Below are 20,732 nucleotides of genomic sequence, written 5' to 3'. Positions count from 1 at the left end.
GCAGAACCAGGCATTTTGGAATTACAGGTCTTACAGATAAAATAGGAAACTAATGCTCCAGTTGTCTGTTTAGAGGGAGGAACAGTTCTGGGTACGGACATAATGAAAAAAGAACTCTCTCACCCGAGTCTGTGTCCCCTGGGCAGCTGCTGTGAGGAGAACTCCGCTCTGAGAGAAAGAGAAGGAGAAACAGGCCAGCCAATAGCCATAGGTGGGCGTGCATGGAGCAGAGGCACTTCTAATTGGCCTCTGTCCCCTGAAAATCGCACGCACGGCACTGATTGGAGGGCGGTTCGCACCTCCAGTAAGCTCCGGCAGCCCCGTGAAGAAGAACAGTAATGGCGCCCGCTCCTTGCCCCGGGCGCACATCAGTCGCATCTGCGCCCGCGGGAAAGTGAGCGGGCGATTCACATGTACGCCGACAGCTGGTACCATAGTGTCATACCTCCTAGAGACAGCAGCATACACTCATGGTCTGTGTCCCCCAATGGAGCCGATAGAGAAGCAAAAAAAAAAGGGTGAATCGCTCAAACAATCCTATTCGGGCTGGTCATAACAAAATTGATGAAACCAGCTCAAACACCATGAAGATAGAACAACATTAGATGATTTTGGTGCAAGTCAATGTACAAAATCCAAAAACACACTGCGCACGAAATTTTGCAGGTGCATGCTGGGTAATTCCACAGAGACTTTTATTCATATACCTGGGAAGGGATGTCTGCTCACAATCTCTTCAGGAAGCCCAAGTTCTCTTCCTAATGTACGAACTTCATCCTTATGAAAATCTTTTAATGGCTCTATAACTTTTCCCTAAAGAAAACAAAGCAATGTTTTTATGACTGCACTTTACATGCAAAATAAATAAATAAATCTACAAAAACTTGTCACAACACAACTTAAAGAAGGTTTTGAGTTTTTTTTGCCACCATGTATATAAACTTTTAAACAGTCATGTTTCTTTAACTATTCTGTAAATGGTATAAAAGAGTCTGGAAATTAATCACCAAGCTGGTGTCGTGGTCTGACAAACAGTGATCTGATGAAGGGGGAGACTCCTCCGAAACGTGTAATCCCTTTGTTTTATAGTTTTTTTTATGCTATTCTAAATAAACTGTCCAGTGTTTTGTACTACCTACATCTCTGGCTACGTTTTTTTTTTATATCCACCATTGGAACCAGCAACGCCATCCCAAGGTTCTTTTGCTGTACTACAATTGGTCTTCTCCCAGGACACGGTTCTACCTCTCCTGCAACCTGAGGCTTAGCAGCGGTTCATGCTTTCTTCTCTAACCCCAATCGTGGGTTGATATGCAAGTTTTTACTTGCCGCAAGGTGAGCAGCCACTACCTATTATTATCCTTACGGTATCACATGAGGCGCCCCTTCTGGTCTCCGTGTTTTTTTCCTTCACTTACAGATGCTTTTGACATTACTACCACTCTATAATCCATATGCCATTGTTTCCCAACCAGGCTTAAGGTCTTCGGCTGTCTTGTCCTGCTGGGAGTTGTCGTTTTGCCACAGCTGGGGGCACCCTGGTTGAAAAACACAGCCATATGCAGACAAACAAAACAAGACATTACCTCTTCTCTTAGCTTCCGAATGAGTTCTGTATCATTGTGATGGGTCTTAATAACTTCAGCTTTAACACTAGCAATAAGAGACGCACTCTCAATCAGATCCGGTCGTAACGTGCCTTGTGCAAGGAAAACTTCATCAGGGTTAAGGTTCATTTCACCAATAACTTCATTGGCAATCTTGAAGCAAAGTAACATCTAAAGGTTAGTTTACGTGAATGCATAAAATGTGAAAGTCATAATGAACACCTGTTTGTATGGCGGTCACTAGGTCTTATAAACCTGATCTACAGCCTGCCAACACATACATACCTTTACAAAGGTATCACCAATAATTTTCCTTTTCTCCTCTGGATTTGTGGTCATGTTTAGGGTTTTGCTGATTCTTTTACGTGGTGTTCTGTCCTCATCTGATATTGGCAACGTCGTTGTACCATTATAGAATGAATGCGCTGCATTTACAACTGTGGAGGAGGAAGATGAGAGATCATTGCTCATGTGTTCACATAAAGGGGCAGGGTGTCAGCAACAAATTATATTACAGTGGTCCCTCAAGTTACAATATTAATTGGTTCCAGGACAACCATTGAATGTTGAAACCATTTTATGTTGAGCCCTTAACTCTATGGAAAACTGGTATTTGGATCTGAAGCCACCAAAATGTCATCCAAAAATAGGAAAAAGTGAGGATTAAAGAAAAATAAGTAGATAACCAATACAGATAAGTCAGGTCTGTACATATAAAAGTAAGAAAGATCTGCCGGGAGCTGTAAATAACTGTCTATCTTAGTGTTTACCAACCTTTTTCAGGTCGGGGCTCACCTCAGGAAAAAAAAAATTTCCGCGGGGCACCGCTACCGAGGTTGACGCGCAGAAAAAAAAAAGGGGAAAAAACGCAGTGCACTATATCTATTTATCTGTCTCCCTGTCACTCAGTACTTACTGCACTTGTCTCCTTGGAGGGCCGGACTATAGTTATTAAAAAAAATAAAAAAATTATATATATGAACACTGCATTCCTATGCACACTGCATATATCTTATCTTGCATATATCTTATTTTCCCCCACATTAGGTTGGCAGTATAGTTACCCCCACATTAGGTTGTAGTTCCCCACATTAGGTCCAGTATAGTTCCCCCACATTAGTCCCAGTACAACTCCCCACATAAGGTTGGCAGTATAGTCCCCCCCCCCCACATAAGGTTGGCAGTATAGTCCCCCCCCCCCCACATAAGGTTGGCAGTATAGTCCCCCCCCCCACATTAGGTCCAGTATAGTCCCCCCCCCCGTCCCCCCCCCCACATTAGGTCCAGTATAGTCCTCCCCCCCCACATTAGGTCCAGTATAGTCCTCCCCCCCCACATTAGGTCCAGTATAGTCCCCCCCCCACATTAGGTCCAGTATAGTCCCCCCACCACCCACATTAGGTCCAGTATAGTCCCCCCACCACCCACATTAGGTCCAGTATAGTCCCCCCCCCCCCCACCACCACCCACATTAGGTCCAGTATAGTCCCCCCCCCCCCACCACCACCCACATTAGGTCCAGTATAGTCCCCCCCCCCCACCACCACCCACATTAGGTCCAGTATAGTCCCCCCCCCCCCACCACCCACATTAGGTCCAGTATAGTCCCCCCCCCCCCACCACCCACATTAGGTCCAGTATAGTCCCCCCCCACCACCACCCACATTAGGTCCAGTATAGTCCCCCCCCCCACCACCACCCACATTAGGTCCAGTATAGTCCCCCCCCCCCACCACCACCCACATTAGGTCCAGTATAGTCCCCCCCCCCCACCACCACCCACATTAGGTCCAGTATAGTCCCCCCCCCCCCACATTAGGTCCAGTATAGTCGTCCCCCCCCCCCACATTAGGTCCAGTATAGTCCCCCCCCCCACCACCCACATTAGGTCCAGTATAGTCCCCTCCCCACATTAGGTCCAGTATAGTCCCCCCCCCACCCACATTAGGTCCAGTATAGTCCCCCCCCACCCACATTAGGTCCAGTATAGTCCCCCCCCACCCACATTAGGTCCAGTATAGTCCCCCCCCCACCCACATTAGGTCCAGTATAGTCCCCCCCCCCACCCACATTAGGTCCAGTATAGTCCCCCCCCCCCACCCACATTAGGTCCAGTATAGTCCCCCCCCCCACCCACATTAGGTCCAGTATAGTCCCCCCCCACCCACATTAGGTCCAGTATAGTCCCCCCCCCCACCCACATTAGGTCCAGTATAGTCCCCCCCCCACCCACATTAGGTCCAGTATAGTCCCCCCCCCACCCACATTAGGTCCAGTATAGTCCCCCCCCCACCCACATTAGGTCCAGTATAGTCCCCCCCCCCACCCACATTAGGTCCAGTATAGTCCCCCCCCCACCCACATTAGGTCCAGTATAGTCCCCCCCCCACCCACATTAGGTCCAGTATAGTCCCCCCCCCACCCACATTAGGTCCAGTATAGTCCCCCCCCCCACCCACATTAGGTCCAGTATAGTCCCCCCCCCCACCCACATTAGGTCCAGTATAGTCCCCCCCACCCACATTAGGTCCAGTATAGTCCCCCCCACCCACATTAGGTCCAGTATAGTCCCCCCCACCCACATTAGGTCCAGTATAGTGCCCCCCCCCCCCCATCACCACCCACATTAGGTCCAGTATAGTCCCGTCCCCCCCCCACCACCACCCACATTAGGTCCAGTATAGTCCCCCCCCCACCACCACCCACATTAGGTCCAGTATAGTCCCCCCCCCCCACCACCCACATTAGGTCCAGTATAGTCCCCCCCCCCCACCACCCACATTAGGTCCAGTATAGTCCAGTCCCCCCCACCACCCACATTAGGTCCAGTATAGTCCCCCCCCCACCACCCACATTAGGTCCAGTATAGTCCCCCCCCCACCACCCACATTAGGTCCAGTATAGTCCCCCCCACCCACATTAGGTCCAGTATAGTCCCCCCCACCCACATTAGGTCCAGTATAGTGCCCCCCCCCCCCATCACCACCCACATTAGGTCCAGTATAGTCCGTCCCCCCCCCACCACCACCCACATTAGGTCCAGTATAGTCCCCCCCCCACCACCACCCACATTAGGTCCAGTATAGTCCCCCCCCCCCACCACCCACATTAGGTCCAGTATAGTCCCCCCCCCCCCCCACCACCCACATTAGGTCCAGTATAGTCCAGTCCCCCCCCACCACCCACATTAGGTCCAGTATAGTCCCCCCCCCCCACCACCCACATTAGGTCCAGTATAGTCCCCCCCCCACCACCCACATTAGGTCCAGTATAGTCCCCCCCACCCACATTAGGTCCAGTATAGTCCCCCCCACCCACATTAGGTCCAGTATAGTGCCCCCCCCCCCCATCACCACCCACATTAGGTCCAGTATAGTCCGTCCCCCCCCCACCACCACCCACATTAGGTCCAGTATAGTCCCCCCCCCCACCACCACCCACATTAGGTCCAGTATAGTCCCCCCCCCCCACCACCCACATTAGGTCCAGTATAGTCCCCCCCCCCCCCCACCACCCACATTAGGTCCAGTATAGTCCAGTCCCCCCCACCACCCACATTAGGTCCAGTATAGTCCCCCCCCCCCCACCACCCACATTAGGTCCAGTATAGTCCCCCCCCCACCACCCACATTAGGTCCAGTATAGTCCCCCCCCCCACCACCCACATTAGGTCCAGTATAGTCCCCCCCCCACCACCACCACCCACATTAGGTCCAGTATAGTCCAGTCCCCCCCACCACCCACATTAGGTCCAGTATAGCCCCCCCCCCACCACCCACATTAGGTCCAGTATAGTCCCCCCCCCCCCACCACCACCACCCACATTAGGTCCAGTATAGTCCCCCCCCCACCACCCACATTAGGTCCAGTATAGTCCCCCCCCCACCACCCACATTAGGTCCAGTATAGTCCCCCCCCCACCACCCACATTAGGTCCAGTATAGTCCCCCCCCCCCCCCACCCACATTAGGTCCAGTATAGTCCCCCCCCCCCCCACCACCCACATTAGGTCCAGTATAGTCCCCCCCCCCCCCCCCCCACCACCCACATTAGGTCCAGTATAGTCCCCCCCCCCCCCCCCCCACCACCCACATTAGGTCCAGTATAGTCCCCCCCCACATTAGGTCCAGTATAGTCCCCTCCCCACATTAGGTCCAGTATAGTCCCCTCCCCACATTAGGTCCAGTATAGTCTCCCCCCCCCCACATTAGGTCCAGTATAGTCCCCTCCCCACATTAGGCCCAGTATAGTCCCCTCCCCACATTAGGCCCAGTATAGTCCCCTCCCCACATTAGGCCCAGTATAGTCCCCTCCCCACATTAGGCCCAGTATAGTCCCCTCCCCACATTAGGCCCAGTATAGTCCCCCCCCCCACATTAGGCCCAGTATAGTCCCCCCCCCACATTAGGCCCAGTATAGTCCCCCCCCCCCACATTAGGCCCAGTATAGTCCCCCCCCCCCACATTAGGCCCAGTATAGTCCCCCCCCCCCCCCACATTAGGCCCAGTATAGTCCCCCCCCCCCCCCCACATTAGGCCCAGTATAGTCCCCCCCCCCCCACATTAGGCCCAGTATAGTCCCCCCCCACACATTAGGCCCAGTATAGTCCCCCCACATTAGGCCCAGTATAGTCCCCCCACAGACATACAGCCTTCAGCCATACAGTGTATTACTGAAGGCTGTATGCCTGTGTACTGCCCCACTTCGGTGTTCCGAGCACCGCTCCTCCGGTCCAGCTATAGCAGTAGGTCCCTGGACCGGAGGAGCGGTGCTCGGAAAACACCGAAGGAAACGCGCCGCTGGTAACACTTACCAAGTTGACAGCGCGCGTCCTCCTCGTTGCTCCGGTCCTCAGCGATTGTTGCTATGGGCGCACGCATGGGACGTCAGTGACGTCCATGCGTGCGCAACCTCCCGGCGGTCCCCGTGTTTTTAAAGTAAACGCGGGGCCGCAGGGACTTAGAGGCATCCCTGTGTCCCGAAAGCAACTTTCGGGACACAGATGTCCCGCGGGAAAAACACCCGGCGGGTGTTTTTCCCACGGCGCACCTTACACTATGTCACAGTACACTAGTGTGCCGCGGCACAGTGGTTGAAAAATACTGGTCTATCTCACCAAATAAATAGGCCACACAATAACAAGTATCCAAGAAATATAACAACAACTTTATTGGTTAAAAGAACAATAAACACGTAATAAAAAGACTTATAAAAGGCACAGGTGTTAGCACAAAGACAAATGGAGGGGTAAACGCAATAGTACTGAACATATAATGGACTAGGGGCACATATGCAAGTAAACTTTACAGGAGATGGTACAGCAGTATAACAAATACAAGCAATGTGCTATGGGGAATACACTGTTTATATATCAAAAGATAGATGAGAAAATACAACATGAGCCGTGCACCTAGTGGAGAGATACTCACCTCACACCCCGAACGCGCGTTTTTGCCCTTGGCTTCGTCAGGGGACGTGTGGAAGCCAAGTTCCGGGTGTGAGGCGAGTATCTCTCCACTAGGTGCACGGCTCATGTCGTATTTTCTCATCTATCTTTTGCTATATGGACAGTGTATACCCCATAGCACATTGCTTGTATTTGTTATACTGCTGTACCATCTCCTGTAAAGTTTACTTACATATGTGCCCCTAGTCCATTATATGTTCAGTACTATTGAGTTTACCCATCCATTTGTCTGTTTGTGCTAGCACCTATGCCTTCTATATGTCTTTTTATTACGTGTTTATTGTTCTTTTAACCAATAAAGTTGTTATATTTCTTGGATACTTGTTACTGTGTGACCTATTTATTTGGTGAGGTTGTAAAGGTGGCCATAGGTAAAAATCTACTAGCCCACTTATTTTTGGTGTATATAAATCACTATGTAGGGAACAGGAGCTTCTTCAGGGTCCTGTACAGTACACACAGTGGACACCAGGTAAGGTATCCTGTCAATTTACCTTTTTTTGGGACAAAGGAAAAGCTAACCCTGGCACAGGTAAAGGGTAGTACAGAACATGTAGTACCTCCCCGTACTGTAGGGGGCACTACCAGTCAGTACAGGCACTTTAGGAATACAGGAGTTTTACTAGTGAATGCCTATTCTGATTGGTCAGATCTTCCAGCCATTGAAACGTTTCACAGATCTGGACTGTCCATAGCATTGTATGTTGACAATATTGTATGTTGAGGCCATTGTAAGTTGAGGAATCACTGTATATAAAACCATGGAAAGATCTAAAGATCTTTCATTTCCCCTATCCAAACAAATGCCTACCCCTGATGTTCTTTAACATCCTAATTTATCATTGAAAGTTGCCAAGAGAAAGTAGAAGTAGAATAGTAAAAAGAAGTATGTTCTTTTATAATGACAAATGATCTGCTTATAACATGGTATTCAATTTTTACACATTCTCCTGTGTCCCCTGAAGACAAGCAAATCCTAGAATACAATATGCATTTCTGTCTGCAGGGGCGCTGCAGAGTTTGGTTGTGGCTGGGCTCCATTTTGTAGGTATTACAGTATTGATGTTTTTGTTTCTGTTAACCCTTTAAGGACTCAGGGCATACCTGTACATCCTCAGTCCTGCTAACAGGGTTTAAACCGTTCTCACGAGTGGAAAGCGGGTTAAACCCCATGGGTCCCGGTTGTTACGGGCAGCCAGGACCCACGGCTAATGCCGGGCACCGCCGATCGGGCAGATGACAAGCATTAACCCTTTAGATGCCATGATCGAAGTTGATCGTGTCGTCTAAAGTGAAAGAAAAACTAACCCGATAGCTCAGCGGAGCTGATCGGGACTATCGTGACAGAATCGCGATGTCCCTGCGGCTTACTGGACGAGGAGAGGGTCCTCACCTGCCTCCTGGTTGTCCGATCAGCAATCTACTGCTCCATGCCTGCTTAGCAGGCTGGAGCAGCAGAGCGCCGATAACACTGATCAATGCTATGCTATGGCATAGCAGTGATCAGTGTATGCAATCAGAAGACTGCATGGTATAGCCCCCTGTAAATGTAAAAGTATAAAAAGCGATCAAAAAGTCCCATCAAAACAAAAATAAAATACAAAACTACAGATTATGGCGCAAAAATTGAGCCCTCACATATCCCCGTATATGTAAAAAATAAAAAGTTATAGGGGTCAGAAGATGACAATTTTAAACATACAAATGTTGGTGCATGTAGTTTTTTTTTTTTTTTAAAGTAAAATAAAACCTATATAAATTCGGTATCCTTGTAACTGAATGAACCTACAGAATACAGAGAAAGTGTAATTTTTAGTGAAATATTTACTGCACTGCGTAGAATCAAAAGCCCCCAAAGGTTACAAAATGGCTTTTTTTCAAATTTTGCCCCACAAATATTTTTTTCTGGTTACGCCTTAGATTTTGTGGTGAAATGATTGATGTCATTACAACGTAAAATTGGTTGCATAAAAAATAAGCAATCATATGGGTCTGTAAGTGGGAAAAAGGAAATTTTTATGCTTCCCGTAAAATCTCTTTCTTGGAGGATCCATTGGGGGACACAGACCTTGGGGTATATACTGCTGTCACTAGAAGGCTTGATACTATGGTAACAGAAAAAAGTCAGCCCTACCAGCAGGATAAAGCCGCCTACAGGCACTTGAGCTAATCAATTTTAGTACCAGAGCATTAGGAGAGGACCGAAAGGTAAGAGGAAAAAAAATAAAAAAATAAATAAATAAATAAATTTAAAAAAAAAGTGCCCAGGAGGCCCCGACAGAACGGGTGGAATGGGCTGAGACCCTAAAGGGTGGAGTCTTCCCCTTGCAGTGATAAGCTTCCGAAATAGCTGAGCAGATCCAGCGAGCAATGGTGTCCTTTGAAGTTGGTAGTCCCTTATGACCATCCATAAGAACAAAGAAGAAATCACACTGGCGAAATGAAGAAGTGACTGAGAGGTAGGTCCGAACAGCTCGGACCACATCCAGTTTATGGAGCAAACGCTCCTTGGGATGAGAAGACGCTGGACAAAGACTGGAGGACGATATCCTCATTGAGATGAAAGGCAGAAACCACCTTGGGTAAGAAGGATGAAACCAGGCGAAAAACAACCTTGTCCTGGTGGATGATCAGGAAGGGAGAGGGGCAGGATAGAGCTGCCAGCTCTGAGACCCTCCTAATAGAAGTGACCGCAATAAGTAACGCCACCTTCCAGGAAAGTAGACGTAGCGGAACGTCCCTGAGAGGTTCAAAGGGAGGACCCTGCAGGGCACCAAGAACCAAGTTCAGATCCCAAGAGGGAGTAGGCAATCTGTAAGGCAGGGCCGCATGAGCCACCCTCAGAAGAAAAAGTCCGGATATGAGGGTCAGACGCCAGGGGACGTTGAAAGAGAATGGAAAGAGCCGAAACCTGGCCCTTAAGGGAACTGAGAGCCAAATGTTGTTCCAACCCAGACTGCAAAAAGGAAAGAAGTCGGGGGAGAGAGAAAGTAACTGGGGAAAAAGCGTGAGATTCACACCAACTAAAGTAAGACCGCCAAGTATGGTGGTAAATCTTCGCAGAAGAGGGCTTGCGCACCCTGATCATAGTGCGAACAACCTGGGCAGAAAACCCCCCTGGCTCTCAAAACCGCGGTCTCAACCGCCACGCCGTCAAATACAGCTACTGTAAACTGGGGTGGCAAAGAGGACCCTGAGAGAGCAAGTCTGGACGGAAAAGGAGGCGCAGTGGCCCGACGACCACTAGCCGAACCACGTCTGCGTACCATGCCCTCCTGAGCCAGTCCGGAACCACGGGAATGGCGGGAACGCCTTCTGCTTGGAGCTTACTCAGGACCCTGGGAAGGAGAGGAAGAGGAGGGAAGAGATAGGGTAGGGCAAAGTGCGTCCAAGGAATCACCAGGGCGTCCACTGCCAGAGCCAAGGGATCCCGAGACTTCACCACAAAGAGAGGAACCTTGTGGCGTGACTCGAACAGGTCCACGTCCGGAGTGCTCCAGAGAATGCAGATGTGCACAAACACTTTTGGATGAAGAGACCACTCGCTTGGGTAGGCGGAGGATCAGCTGAGAAAGTCCACCTCCCAGTTGTCCACACCCGGTATGTGAATCGCTGAGATGAATGGAACTCTGAGTTCCGCCCAATGAAGAATCTTGGAGACCTCGGCCATCGCTGCTGAGATGCAGGTGCCGCCCTGGCAATCGATGTACGCCACAGCTGTGGAGTTGTCCGACTGGAAACGAACAGGCCAGTCCGGGAGAAGGTGCTCCCAATGGCGTAGGCAAAAATAGATTGCCCTGATTTCCAAGATGTTGATGGGGAGAAGGGATTCTTGGGAGGACCAAAGGCTCTGAAGACCCGTCCCCAACCGCTGAGACTGGCATCCATTGTAATGACTTGCCAGGTGAGGGGCAGAAAGGATCGCCCATGACAAAGAAGAGGGGAGCGCGGCAACCACAGAAAAGAATGACGGGATCTGGGGGGCAGGGTGATCCTGCGATTGAGGGATAGCGGAGATCTGTCCCACCGGGAAAGGAGCGCAAGTTGAAGAGGTCGATAATGAAACTGGGCAAAAAGAACGGCTTCCATGGCCGCCACCATCTGGCCCAGACCTCCATGCAGAATCGAATGGAAACTGGAATGGGTTTCCGGAGAATCCAAATTCCAGATAAAAGTCATCCGCTTGTCCGACGGGAGCCGGATTTTGGCGGAGGTCGTGTCGAACTGGAGTCCCAGGAAGACTAGAGACTGGGAAGGAGTTAGGTTGGACTTGGCCTGATTGATCATCCAGCCGAACCGAGACAAGGTTTGAAGAGTGAGGTGGAGATTCTCCTGATTCTGGGCCCTGGTTGGAGCCTTGACCAAGAGGTCATCCAGGTAGGGGATAGCCATACACCCAATGTTCGCAAGAGGGCGACCACTGCCGCCAGGACCTTGGTGAAAACACTCGGAGAAGTGGCCAGTCCGAAAGGAAGCACCACAAACTTAAAATGGCCCTCCGGGACTGTGAAGCGAAGATAACGCTAATGTGCAAGAAAAATAGGGATGTGGAGATTGGCATCTCAGATGTCCACCGAGGAAAGAAACTCCCCCTAATCCATGGACGCCACAAACAAACAAAGACTCCATACTGAAATTACGGAGAAGTAGATGTCGGTTGAGACGCTTCAGGTCCAAGATCAGGCGAACGGAACCCCCTTTCTTGGGAACCACAAACAGGTTGGAATAGAAACCTGAAAAATGCTCCCTGGGAGGAACTGGGATAATCACTCCCTGAATGATGAGGGACCGAAGCGCGCCCCGAAAGGCCCTTGCCATAGAAGGGGAACGTGAACAAAAAAAAGCGGTCCTTCTGAAGGGAGGAAAACTGTCCGATAGCCGTTGGAAACGACATCTCAGACTCAGGAGTCTTGTACGTGACAGACTACGGAAAAGTGACAGACTACCTCCCACCTGAGAAAAATCTGTGGGTGGAGGCGTTCCTTCAGGCAGTGGTAGGTTTACGGGTGCCCGCCTTGGCCGCAAAACGGCCTGAACAGTTCTCCGATTTGCAGGAGGAACGGGCCTTGAATGAAGGAGCTTTCTTGTCCTGTGAGGATACCTGGCTGGCCACCCTGCCAGAGCCATACGTCCGAAAGGAGGTCGACTTCCGTCGGGAGTCGGTATTGCGAGACTTATTCTGAGGCAATAAAGAACTCTTACCTCCTGTAGCCTCTGAGATGATCTCATCCAGGCGTTTACCAAACAGGCGAGAACCTGTAAAAGGAAGCTCCGTTAGCGATTTCTTGGAAGCGGCATCCGCATCCCAGGCTTTGAGCCACATGGAACCTCGACTGCATAGAAGCAGAGAAAGTCCACAGCAGTGGAGAATTGAAGTGCTAAATCCGCCAGTTCCTCGGTAGGGGATCCAGATAGAATATCCTGTAGGATTTGAGAAGCCCAGCTAGAAAGGGCTTTTAATACCCAAGCAGAAGCAAAAGCAGGAAGCAATGAAGAAACTGCAGCTTCAAAGGAAAATTTAGCCAGGTCTTTAACCCCTTAAGGACCCAGCCCAAATATACCTTAAGGACCCGGCCATTTTTTGAACATCTGACCACTGTCACTTCAAGCATTAATAACTCTGGGATGCTTTTACCTTTCATTCTGATTCTGATTCCGAGACAGTTTTTTCGTGACATATTCTACTTTATGTTAGTGGTAAAATATTGTTGATACTTGTTTTATTTCTTTGTTTGCATTTTTTTACTTTGAAGCTCTCCGCTTATAGGGAAAATGGATATTCCAAATAAATTATACATTGATTCACATACACAATAGGTCTACTTTATGTTTGCATCATAAAGTTGACATGTTTTTACTTTTGGAAGACATCAGAGGGCTTCCAAGTTCAGCAGCAATTTTCCAAATCGGAATTTTTCAGGGACCAGTTCAGGTTTGAAGTGGATTTGAAGGGCCTTCATATTAGAAATACCCCACAAATGACCCAATTATAAAAAGTGCACCCCTCAAAGTATCCAAAATTACATTCAGTGTGTTAACCCTTTAGGTGTTTCACAGGAATAGCAGCAAAGTGAAGGAGAAAATTCACCATCTTCATTTTTTACACTCGCATGTTCTTGTAGACCCAGTTTTTGAATTTATACAAGTGGTTATAGGAGAAAAAGCCCCCCAAAATTTGTAACCCAATTTCTCTTGAGTAAGGAAATACCTCATATGTGTATGTCAAGTACACGGCGGGCGCCGTAGAGGGCTCCGAAGGGAAGGAGCAACAATGGGATTTTGGAGAGTGAATTTTGCTGAAATGGTTTTTGGAGGGCATGTCACATTTAGAAAGCCCCTTTAGTGCCAGAACAGCAAAAAACCCACATTTTGGAAACTACACCCCTCAAGGCACGTAACAAGGGGTCCAGTTAGCCTTAACACCCCACAGGTGTTTGACAACTTTTCGTTAAAATCTGATGTGTAAATGGAAAAAAAAATTTTTTTCACTTAAGTGCAGTTTTTTCCCTAAATTTCTCATTTTTACAAGGGGTAATAGGAGAGAATGACCCCCAAAATTTGTAACCCCATTTCTTCTGAGTATGGAAATACCCAATGTGTGGACGTCAAGTGCTCTGATGGCGAACTACAATGCTCAGAAGAGGAGGAGCGCCATTGAGCTTTTGGAAAGAGAACTCGTTTGTAACGGTAGTCAGGGGCCATGTGCGTTTACAAAGCCCCGTGGTGCCAGAACAGTGGACCCCCACATGTGACCCCATTTTGGAAACTACACCCCTCACAGAATTTAATAAGGGGTGCAGTGAGTATTTACACCCCACTGGCGTTTGACAGATCTTTGGAACAGTGGGCTGTGCAAATGAAAAATTAAATTTTTCATTTTCACGGACCACTGTTCCAAAAATCTGTCAGACACCTGTGGGGCATAAATGCTCACTGTACCCCTTATTACATTACGTGAGGGGTGTAGTTTCAAAAATGGGGTCACATGTGGGGGGGGGGGGGGGGGGGAGGTCCATTGTTCTGGCACTATGGGGGCTTTGTAAACACACGTGGCCTTCAATTCCGGACAAATTTTATCTTCAAAATCCCAATGGCGCTCCTTCTGTTCTGAACATTGTAGTGCGCTAGCAGAGCACTTTACATCCACATATGGGGTATGTTCTTACTCAGAAGAAATGGGGTTACAAATTTTGGGGGGGTTTTTTCCTATTTTTCCTTGTGAAAATGAAAAATTTAGGGTAACACCAGCATTTTAGTGAAATTTTTTTTATTTTTCTCATTTTCCCATCCAACTTAAATGAAAATTTGTCAAACACCTGTGGGGTGTTAAGGCTCACTATACTCCTTGTCACGTTCCGTGAGGGGTGTAGTTTCAAAAATGGGGTCACATGTGGGTATTTTTTTGCGTTTATGTCAGAACCACTGTAAAATCAGCCACCCCCTGTGCAAATCACCAATTTAGGCCTCAAATGTACATGGTGAGCTCTCACTCCTGAGCCTTGTTGTGTGCCCGCAGAGCATTTTACGCCTGGTGTAGCCCCTAACTTTTCCTTTTCATAAGGGGTAAAAGGAGAAAAAGCCCGCCAAAATTTGTAGTGCAATTTCTCCCGAGTACGGAGATACCCCATATGTGGCACTAAACTGTTTCCTTGAAATAAGACAGGGCTCCGAAGTGAGAGAGCGCCATGCGCATTTGAGGACTAAATTAGGGATTGCATAGGGGTGGACATTGGGAATCACTGGCGCAGAATACCCCTAACAGGGTGCCTCCAGCTGTTGCTAAATTCTCAGCATGCCTGGACAGTCAGTGGCTGTCCAGAAATGCTGGGAGTTGTTGTTTTGCAACAGCTGGAGGCTCCGTTTTAGAAACACTGCCATACAATATGTTTTTCATTTTTACTGGGGGGGGACGGTGTAAGGGGTGTATATGTAGTGTTTTACCCTTTATTATGTGTTAGTGTAGTGTAGTGTTTTTAGGGTACATTCGCACTGTCGTGTTACGGTGAGCTTCCCGCTAGGAGTTTGCGAAGCGGCGAAAAATTTGCCGCAGCCCAAACTTGAAGCAGGTAATTTACTTTAAACCTGCCTGTGTGAATGTACCCTGTACGTTCACATGGGGGGGGGGGGGGGGGGGAACCTCCAGCTGTTTCAAAACTACAACTCCCAGCATTACTGACAGACCGTGCATGCTGGGAGTTGTACTTTTGCAACAGCTGGAGGCACACTGGTTGGAAAACCTTAAGTTTGGTTGGAAAATACTGAGTTAGGTAACAGAACCTAACTGAAGGTTTTCCAACCAGTGTGCCTCCAGCTGTTGCAAAACTACAAATCCCATCATTTACTGATCACCGAAGGGCATGCTGGGAGATGTAGTTATGGAACAGCTGGAGGTACGCAACTACAACTCCCAGCATGCCGAGACAGCAAACAGCTATGTGGGCATGCTAGGAGTTGTAGTTTTGCAAGATCTGGAGGGATATAGTTTAGAGACCATTGTATAGTGGTCTCAAACTGTAGCCCTCCAGCTGTTGCAAAACTACATACTCCAGCATGCCCAAAAAGCTGTCTGGGCATGCTGGGAGTTGTAGTTTTGCAACATCTGGAGGGTTACAGTGTAGAGACCACTTTATAGTGGTCTCAGACTGTAGCCCTCCAGATCAACTTACCGGCTTCCGTAGGATCCAGGGAGCCGTCCTTTTCTGCCGCACGTCATCGCCGCCCGCAGCCTCCGGATGGGTAAGTGATCTTCAGCGTTAGGTCCCCGCCGGTTTCCCCGTCCTGCCCCGCCTATTGTGGGTGGGCAGAACGGGGAAAACGAAAGTAAAGCCCCCCGCCCCCGATCTGCTATTGGTGGTCGCGTCTAGACCACCGTCTAGGCCACCTCACTCCTATCCCTTCAGGGGGATCGTAGGTGTCTTAGACAACCGCGATCCCCCTTATATTCCGGGTCACCAGGTCACTATAGACCCGTAATAGGCGCAAATCGCAAGTGTGAATTCACTTGCGATTTGCGCCGATAGCCGACATGGGGGGGGGGGTCTGATGACCCCCCCTGGGCATTTGCGCGGGGTGCCTCCCGATAGATATCAGCAGCCACCCCGGTCCGATCCCCGACCGGCGCGCGGTGGGGACCAAAATTCCCACGGGCGTATGGATACGTCCTGGGGCCTTAAGTACCAGAAAGCCAGGGCGTATCCATACAACCTAGGTCCTTAAGGGGTTAAAGGAAGCTGCGTCTGTCAAAGGCAGGGTAGTGGATTTAGACAGGAGGAAGACAGGTGGATCCACTGTCAGAGGGGATGTCCACTTTGCAATGAGTTCCTTGGCAAAAGGAAATGGTGCCTGAACCTTTTTACTACCCTGAAACAGTTTGTCAGGATGTTTCCAGGCAGCTTCTACTAAGGCATAAAATTCAGCATGAGAGCTAAAAACCTTAGGAGAGGGACGGAAGCGGTGAAAGGTCTGGAGCTCCAGACCAGCATCTGTCTCCAACAGACACTAAGCTAAAACTGATTAGCTCAGGTGCCTGTAGGTGGGTATATCCTGCTGGGAGGGGCCTATTTTTTTTCTGTTACCATAGTGTCAAACCTCCTAGTGACAGCAGCATATACCCCAAGGTGTCCCCCAATGAAGCTGATAAAGAAATTGAAAAAAGTGTTACGATTTTTAGAAGTGAGGAGGAAAAAAAGGAAAGAATAAATGAAGAGCCATAGTCCTTAAGGGGTTAATGGTCTTATCCATGTTTGTCTCTTGTCACTAGTATTTGAAGGACCTGTTTTGCCTCCCATTACTGTTATCTTAAAATGAGAAAGTAGATTTCTTCAAATATAGATCAAAATACACAGAGCACTCACCAATCGTTGCTTTGCAGGTTACACTTTAATCTATAAATAAGGAAAGATCACAGCAAGTGGAGGGTAAAAGAACAACCACCTCCCCATGCACATGTGTCTCTTACCCTCTGTCGAACTTTCCTTAATCAAATGTAACCTGCAAAGCAACAAATGGTGAGTGCGCTATTTATTTCTATCTGTTTAAAGATATCTTCTTTGTCTTACTGTAGATCATTTAGCACCACTACTTGCTGCAAAAGAAGGCACGTGTAAAGATAAACTGTAGACATCTATTGCAGTCAGTAGTTTGAACATACCCCTAAAGTGTACCTGTCAGATCCCTTAAAAAAAAATGTTACTCAATCCTTAATCCTGACCACATACACCTTATTTTAATGCCTCTATACCTATATTTGATTATTAAAACCCCTCTTTTCGTTAGCTAAGTGTTAGAAATCCTCTCAGAGGAAGAGGACGTGCCCCCCCCCCCCCCCCCTTATGGTGGTGGGAGGTGATTGGTGTATCTGCTCATGCAGCCTTGTCCATCAGTCATCTCTGGTCTATGACTGGTGCAGGACTTGTTAGTGTCCCAGTAGGTATGGGGACCCCTAGTGGTGGAATTTTCAGGGGCCTTATTCTTTATGAAATATTCAAAACTTTTTAAACACTCATTACAATAAGTATTTAATTTTCATCAGTAACAACATATAGGGTGAGATTTATCAAAACCTGTGTAGACGAAGAGCGGTGCAGTTGCCCATAGCAACCAGATTGCTTCTTTCTTTTTCCATAGGCCTCTTTAAAAAAGAAAGAAGAAATCTGATTGGTTGCTATGGGCAACTGCACCGCTCTTCGTCTACACAGGTTTTGATAAATCTCCCCCATAAAGTTTTGGGATCTGACAGTGCCCATTTAAAAGGTAGGCTCACACACTGCCGATCTGTTGCAGATTTTGACATGCCAACTGAAGTAAATTGGGAAAATCTGTAGCATGTGAACACACTCTTTACAAAGGAAAACAGTTTCACCAGAATAAGACAGACCTTTAACTTGGATTCCCAACTTCTTTAGTGCTTCTTCTACAGACTGGCTCTCTCTCTTCCGCATAAATCCATTGTCTATATGAACTGCAATAATTTGATCTTGGTTTAAGGCTTTGTTCAGAAGAGCTGTGCAGACTGTAGAATCCACACCCCCACTCAACAGTACCTGAAATTGAAAAATCAAAGCTTTTAAATACTCTGCCAATAGTATGACATTTACAAATTTATAAACATGCATTTATTACCCACCAAGACTTTTGAGGAACCAACTTTCTCCTTTATGTCCCGAATACATTCAATCTCTCTATTCTGAACTGTGAAAGTGCCGCTACACCCAGCAACGTCATACAAGAAATTTTTCAACATCACTTTGCCATTCTCAGTTAGGCCAACTTCTGGATGGAATTGGACCCCATAGAGTTTTTTGGATTCATTTGCTATTCCTTTAGGGGGGGAAAAAAATATATATATATATAAAAAAAGATTACATATACATTACTATAACTCATATTATATGAGCAAAGACCTGTGTTGTACTCCGCTATGGTTTTTTGTTTTTCTTTTATTATTTGACTAACAGCTGCATCTTGAACCTGCTTGTTTAAAGCATTACAGTCAATAAAACATTTGACATGTCATGCAGACATTCCACTAGTTACAGTCGGGTGGACGCGGGTCAGCTTGGTGCTTAATCTACAATGTTGCAGATGACAGGCTTCATAGACTACAATAAAGCCCATCTCCTGCAATAAGGGCAGAGCCAGGATGTAAAGAGCGCTGCTGAACATCACCTTGCTATTTCTAATGCTTGGTGCAAAGACTCTGACTAATCGAAACTTTTGACATGTCCACTTCACTGCCAAAAAATAGTACTAGTAATGCTTTAACTCTATATGTGCATTACTACTAACATGGTCCTCCACAATGATTGAGTCAATGCATTCAGCAGAATTGACTTTAAAAAAAAATATATTAATAATAATAATAATAATAATAATGCTCTTAGCTTACATACTGCTTTGCGCCACTGTTGTATGTGTGGTCCAACTTTTTGTGTTTGACTCTTAAGGTTTATGTACATGTTTTACACTAAGAAAATGTCATGATCTGGCTATTGGTACTCTATGTACAGTCAAGAAGCATAGGAAAGTGTGAGAGGGGTCACTATAAATAGACAAGCATGTACTGGGGAGGGAGGTTTAAAGGCTATCAATAATCACATAACCACATGTAGAACTTAAGATACATACCTGCTACTATGTTTCCAGATTGTGCAACAACCTTAAATCCATCCGCTACCTTGTCCACACTGTCCCCATGTGTCAGCAATACAACCTCCTCCTTCTGCAGCCCCCTGGAAGCAAAGTTCACATCTATTATAAAAGCAAGGACAGTTTCCCAGAAACAAAATAAGCAAGGAGATAACATCTGCAACCAAGTATTAGCTCTAGGCATTTAAAAGAGTACTCTGCCCCTTGTCATCTAAACCCCTTTCCAAAATATAGGGGATAAGATGTATGATTGTGGGGTTCCCACCACTGGGGACCCCCGCGATCTCCATGCTGCACCAAGCGTTCGTTTAGAGCGTTGTGTGCAGAGCCGGAGGCTCGAGATATCATGGTCACGCCCCCTCAATGCAAGTCTATGGGAGGGGGTGTGACGGACCTCACACCACCTCTCAGACTTGCATTGAGGGGGCGTGGCCATTATGTCACGAGCGGGCTTGGCCGTGACATCACAAACCTTCGACCCGCATCGCCAGTTATCCAGCAAAGTTCGCTCAGTGCACCGGATGTCTGGGGTGCCGCAGCCGAGATCGTGTGCCGCAGCAGAGATCCTTTGGATAGGGGATAAGATGTCTTGGGGCATAGTACCCCTTTAAGGAGATTAGAACTATCAACATATAGTCTCATCTCAATAAATGATAATGTTACACCACTATAAATCCAGAGATATCAGGCATCTCTGACATTTCTTACCTGAAGAGAGAGCATGTGTTGTCAATACTGATGCTGAAAACACCATCCTCCCTAACATTCTTCTTGTGGACAGTTCCTCCAAATACTTTATTCATCATCTGCAGATAAGTAAAAAATATGGGGTAAAATGCTATTGCTTGTCCATGTTCTATCCTTCCGTGTGATCTTGACATCCCACAATTGTTCGCAAAGCAGACATAAGAAAACACGGAACACAAGTGTCAGTATGGTTTATTTTGTGCAGGTTATTTGAACATTCCCAACTTCATAAGTACTAGATCAGAGTTCACTTTCATTTAAGGGGTTATCTGGCAAATAGCATTTTTTAATTTTTTTTATTAAATATGCCCAGGCTGTCTGCATTAAAAACACAAACATTTCACTTGCCTCCCAGGCTCCTTTAGAGCTTCTGATGGTATCCTTTTCCTCGTGCCGGGGGTGGGTGGGGGGGGGGGGGGGGTCGATGTGTCACAATGCTGGTCCCATAGCATTACATAATGAGACTGTATCAGTCACGTGACACTGTCAGGAGAGCACATGCTAAGCGCACACTTCTCCCGGCTTGTTCTACTGACCATTAAAGGGGTATTCCAGGATTTTTTTTTTATATATAATAAATATATATATATATATATATATATATGTTTACATCTACCACAGTAGTGAGCCCATATTGTGGTCCACAAATACAGGACCTCCACTCCAGCGTGGGTGCACAATTGCACTTGGGGTTGAGGACCGCCTGCCATTTCTGACCACGTCAATGTAAGCTTTTTCAGTTTTTGCACTTTTGTTTTTTCCTC

General features: G+C 47.5%; 1 protein-coding gene across 2 annotated transcripts in view; it reads right to left on the bottom strand.

Moving 5' to 3' along the window:
* Positions 1–20,732, bottom strand: part of GMPS (guanine monophosphate synthase) — a 67,242-nt gene that overhangs the window by 21,833 nt on the left and 24,677 nt on the right. For both annotated transcript variants that reach the window (XM_056565001.1, XM_056565002.1), the window contains exons 4-10: positions 19,930–20,027; positions 19,201–19,304; positions 18,200–18,393; positions 17,951–18,116; positions 1,893–2,044; positions 1,587–1,760; positions 708–813 (exon numbers count right to left, since the gene is read on the bottom strand). In XM_056565001.1, the coding sequence (XP_056420976.1) occupies positions 708–813; positions 1,587–1,760; positions 1,893–2,044; positions 17,951–18,116; positions 18,200–18,393; positions 19,201–19,304; positions 19,930–20,027 (994 nt within the window). The remainder of the gene's footprint in view (positions 1–707; positions 814–1,586; positions 1,761–1,892; positions 2,045–17,950; positions 18,117–18,199; positions 18,394–19,200; positions 19,305–19,929; positions 20,028–20,732) is intronic.

This window comes from Hyla sarda, chromosome 3 (assembly GCF_029499605.1).
Source record: "Hyla sarda isolate aHylSar1 chromosome 3, aHylSar1.hap1, whole genome shotgun sequence".
NCBI lineage: Eukaryota > Metazoa > Chordata > Amphibia > Anura > Hylidae > Hyla > Hyla sarda.
Note: the sequence above shows the minus strand (reverse complement) of the source record. Positions and strands in the feature narration are given on the sequence as shown.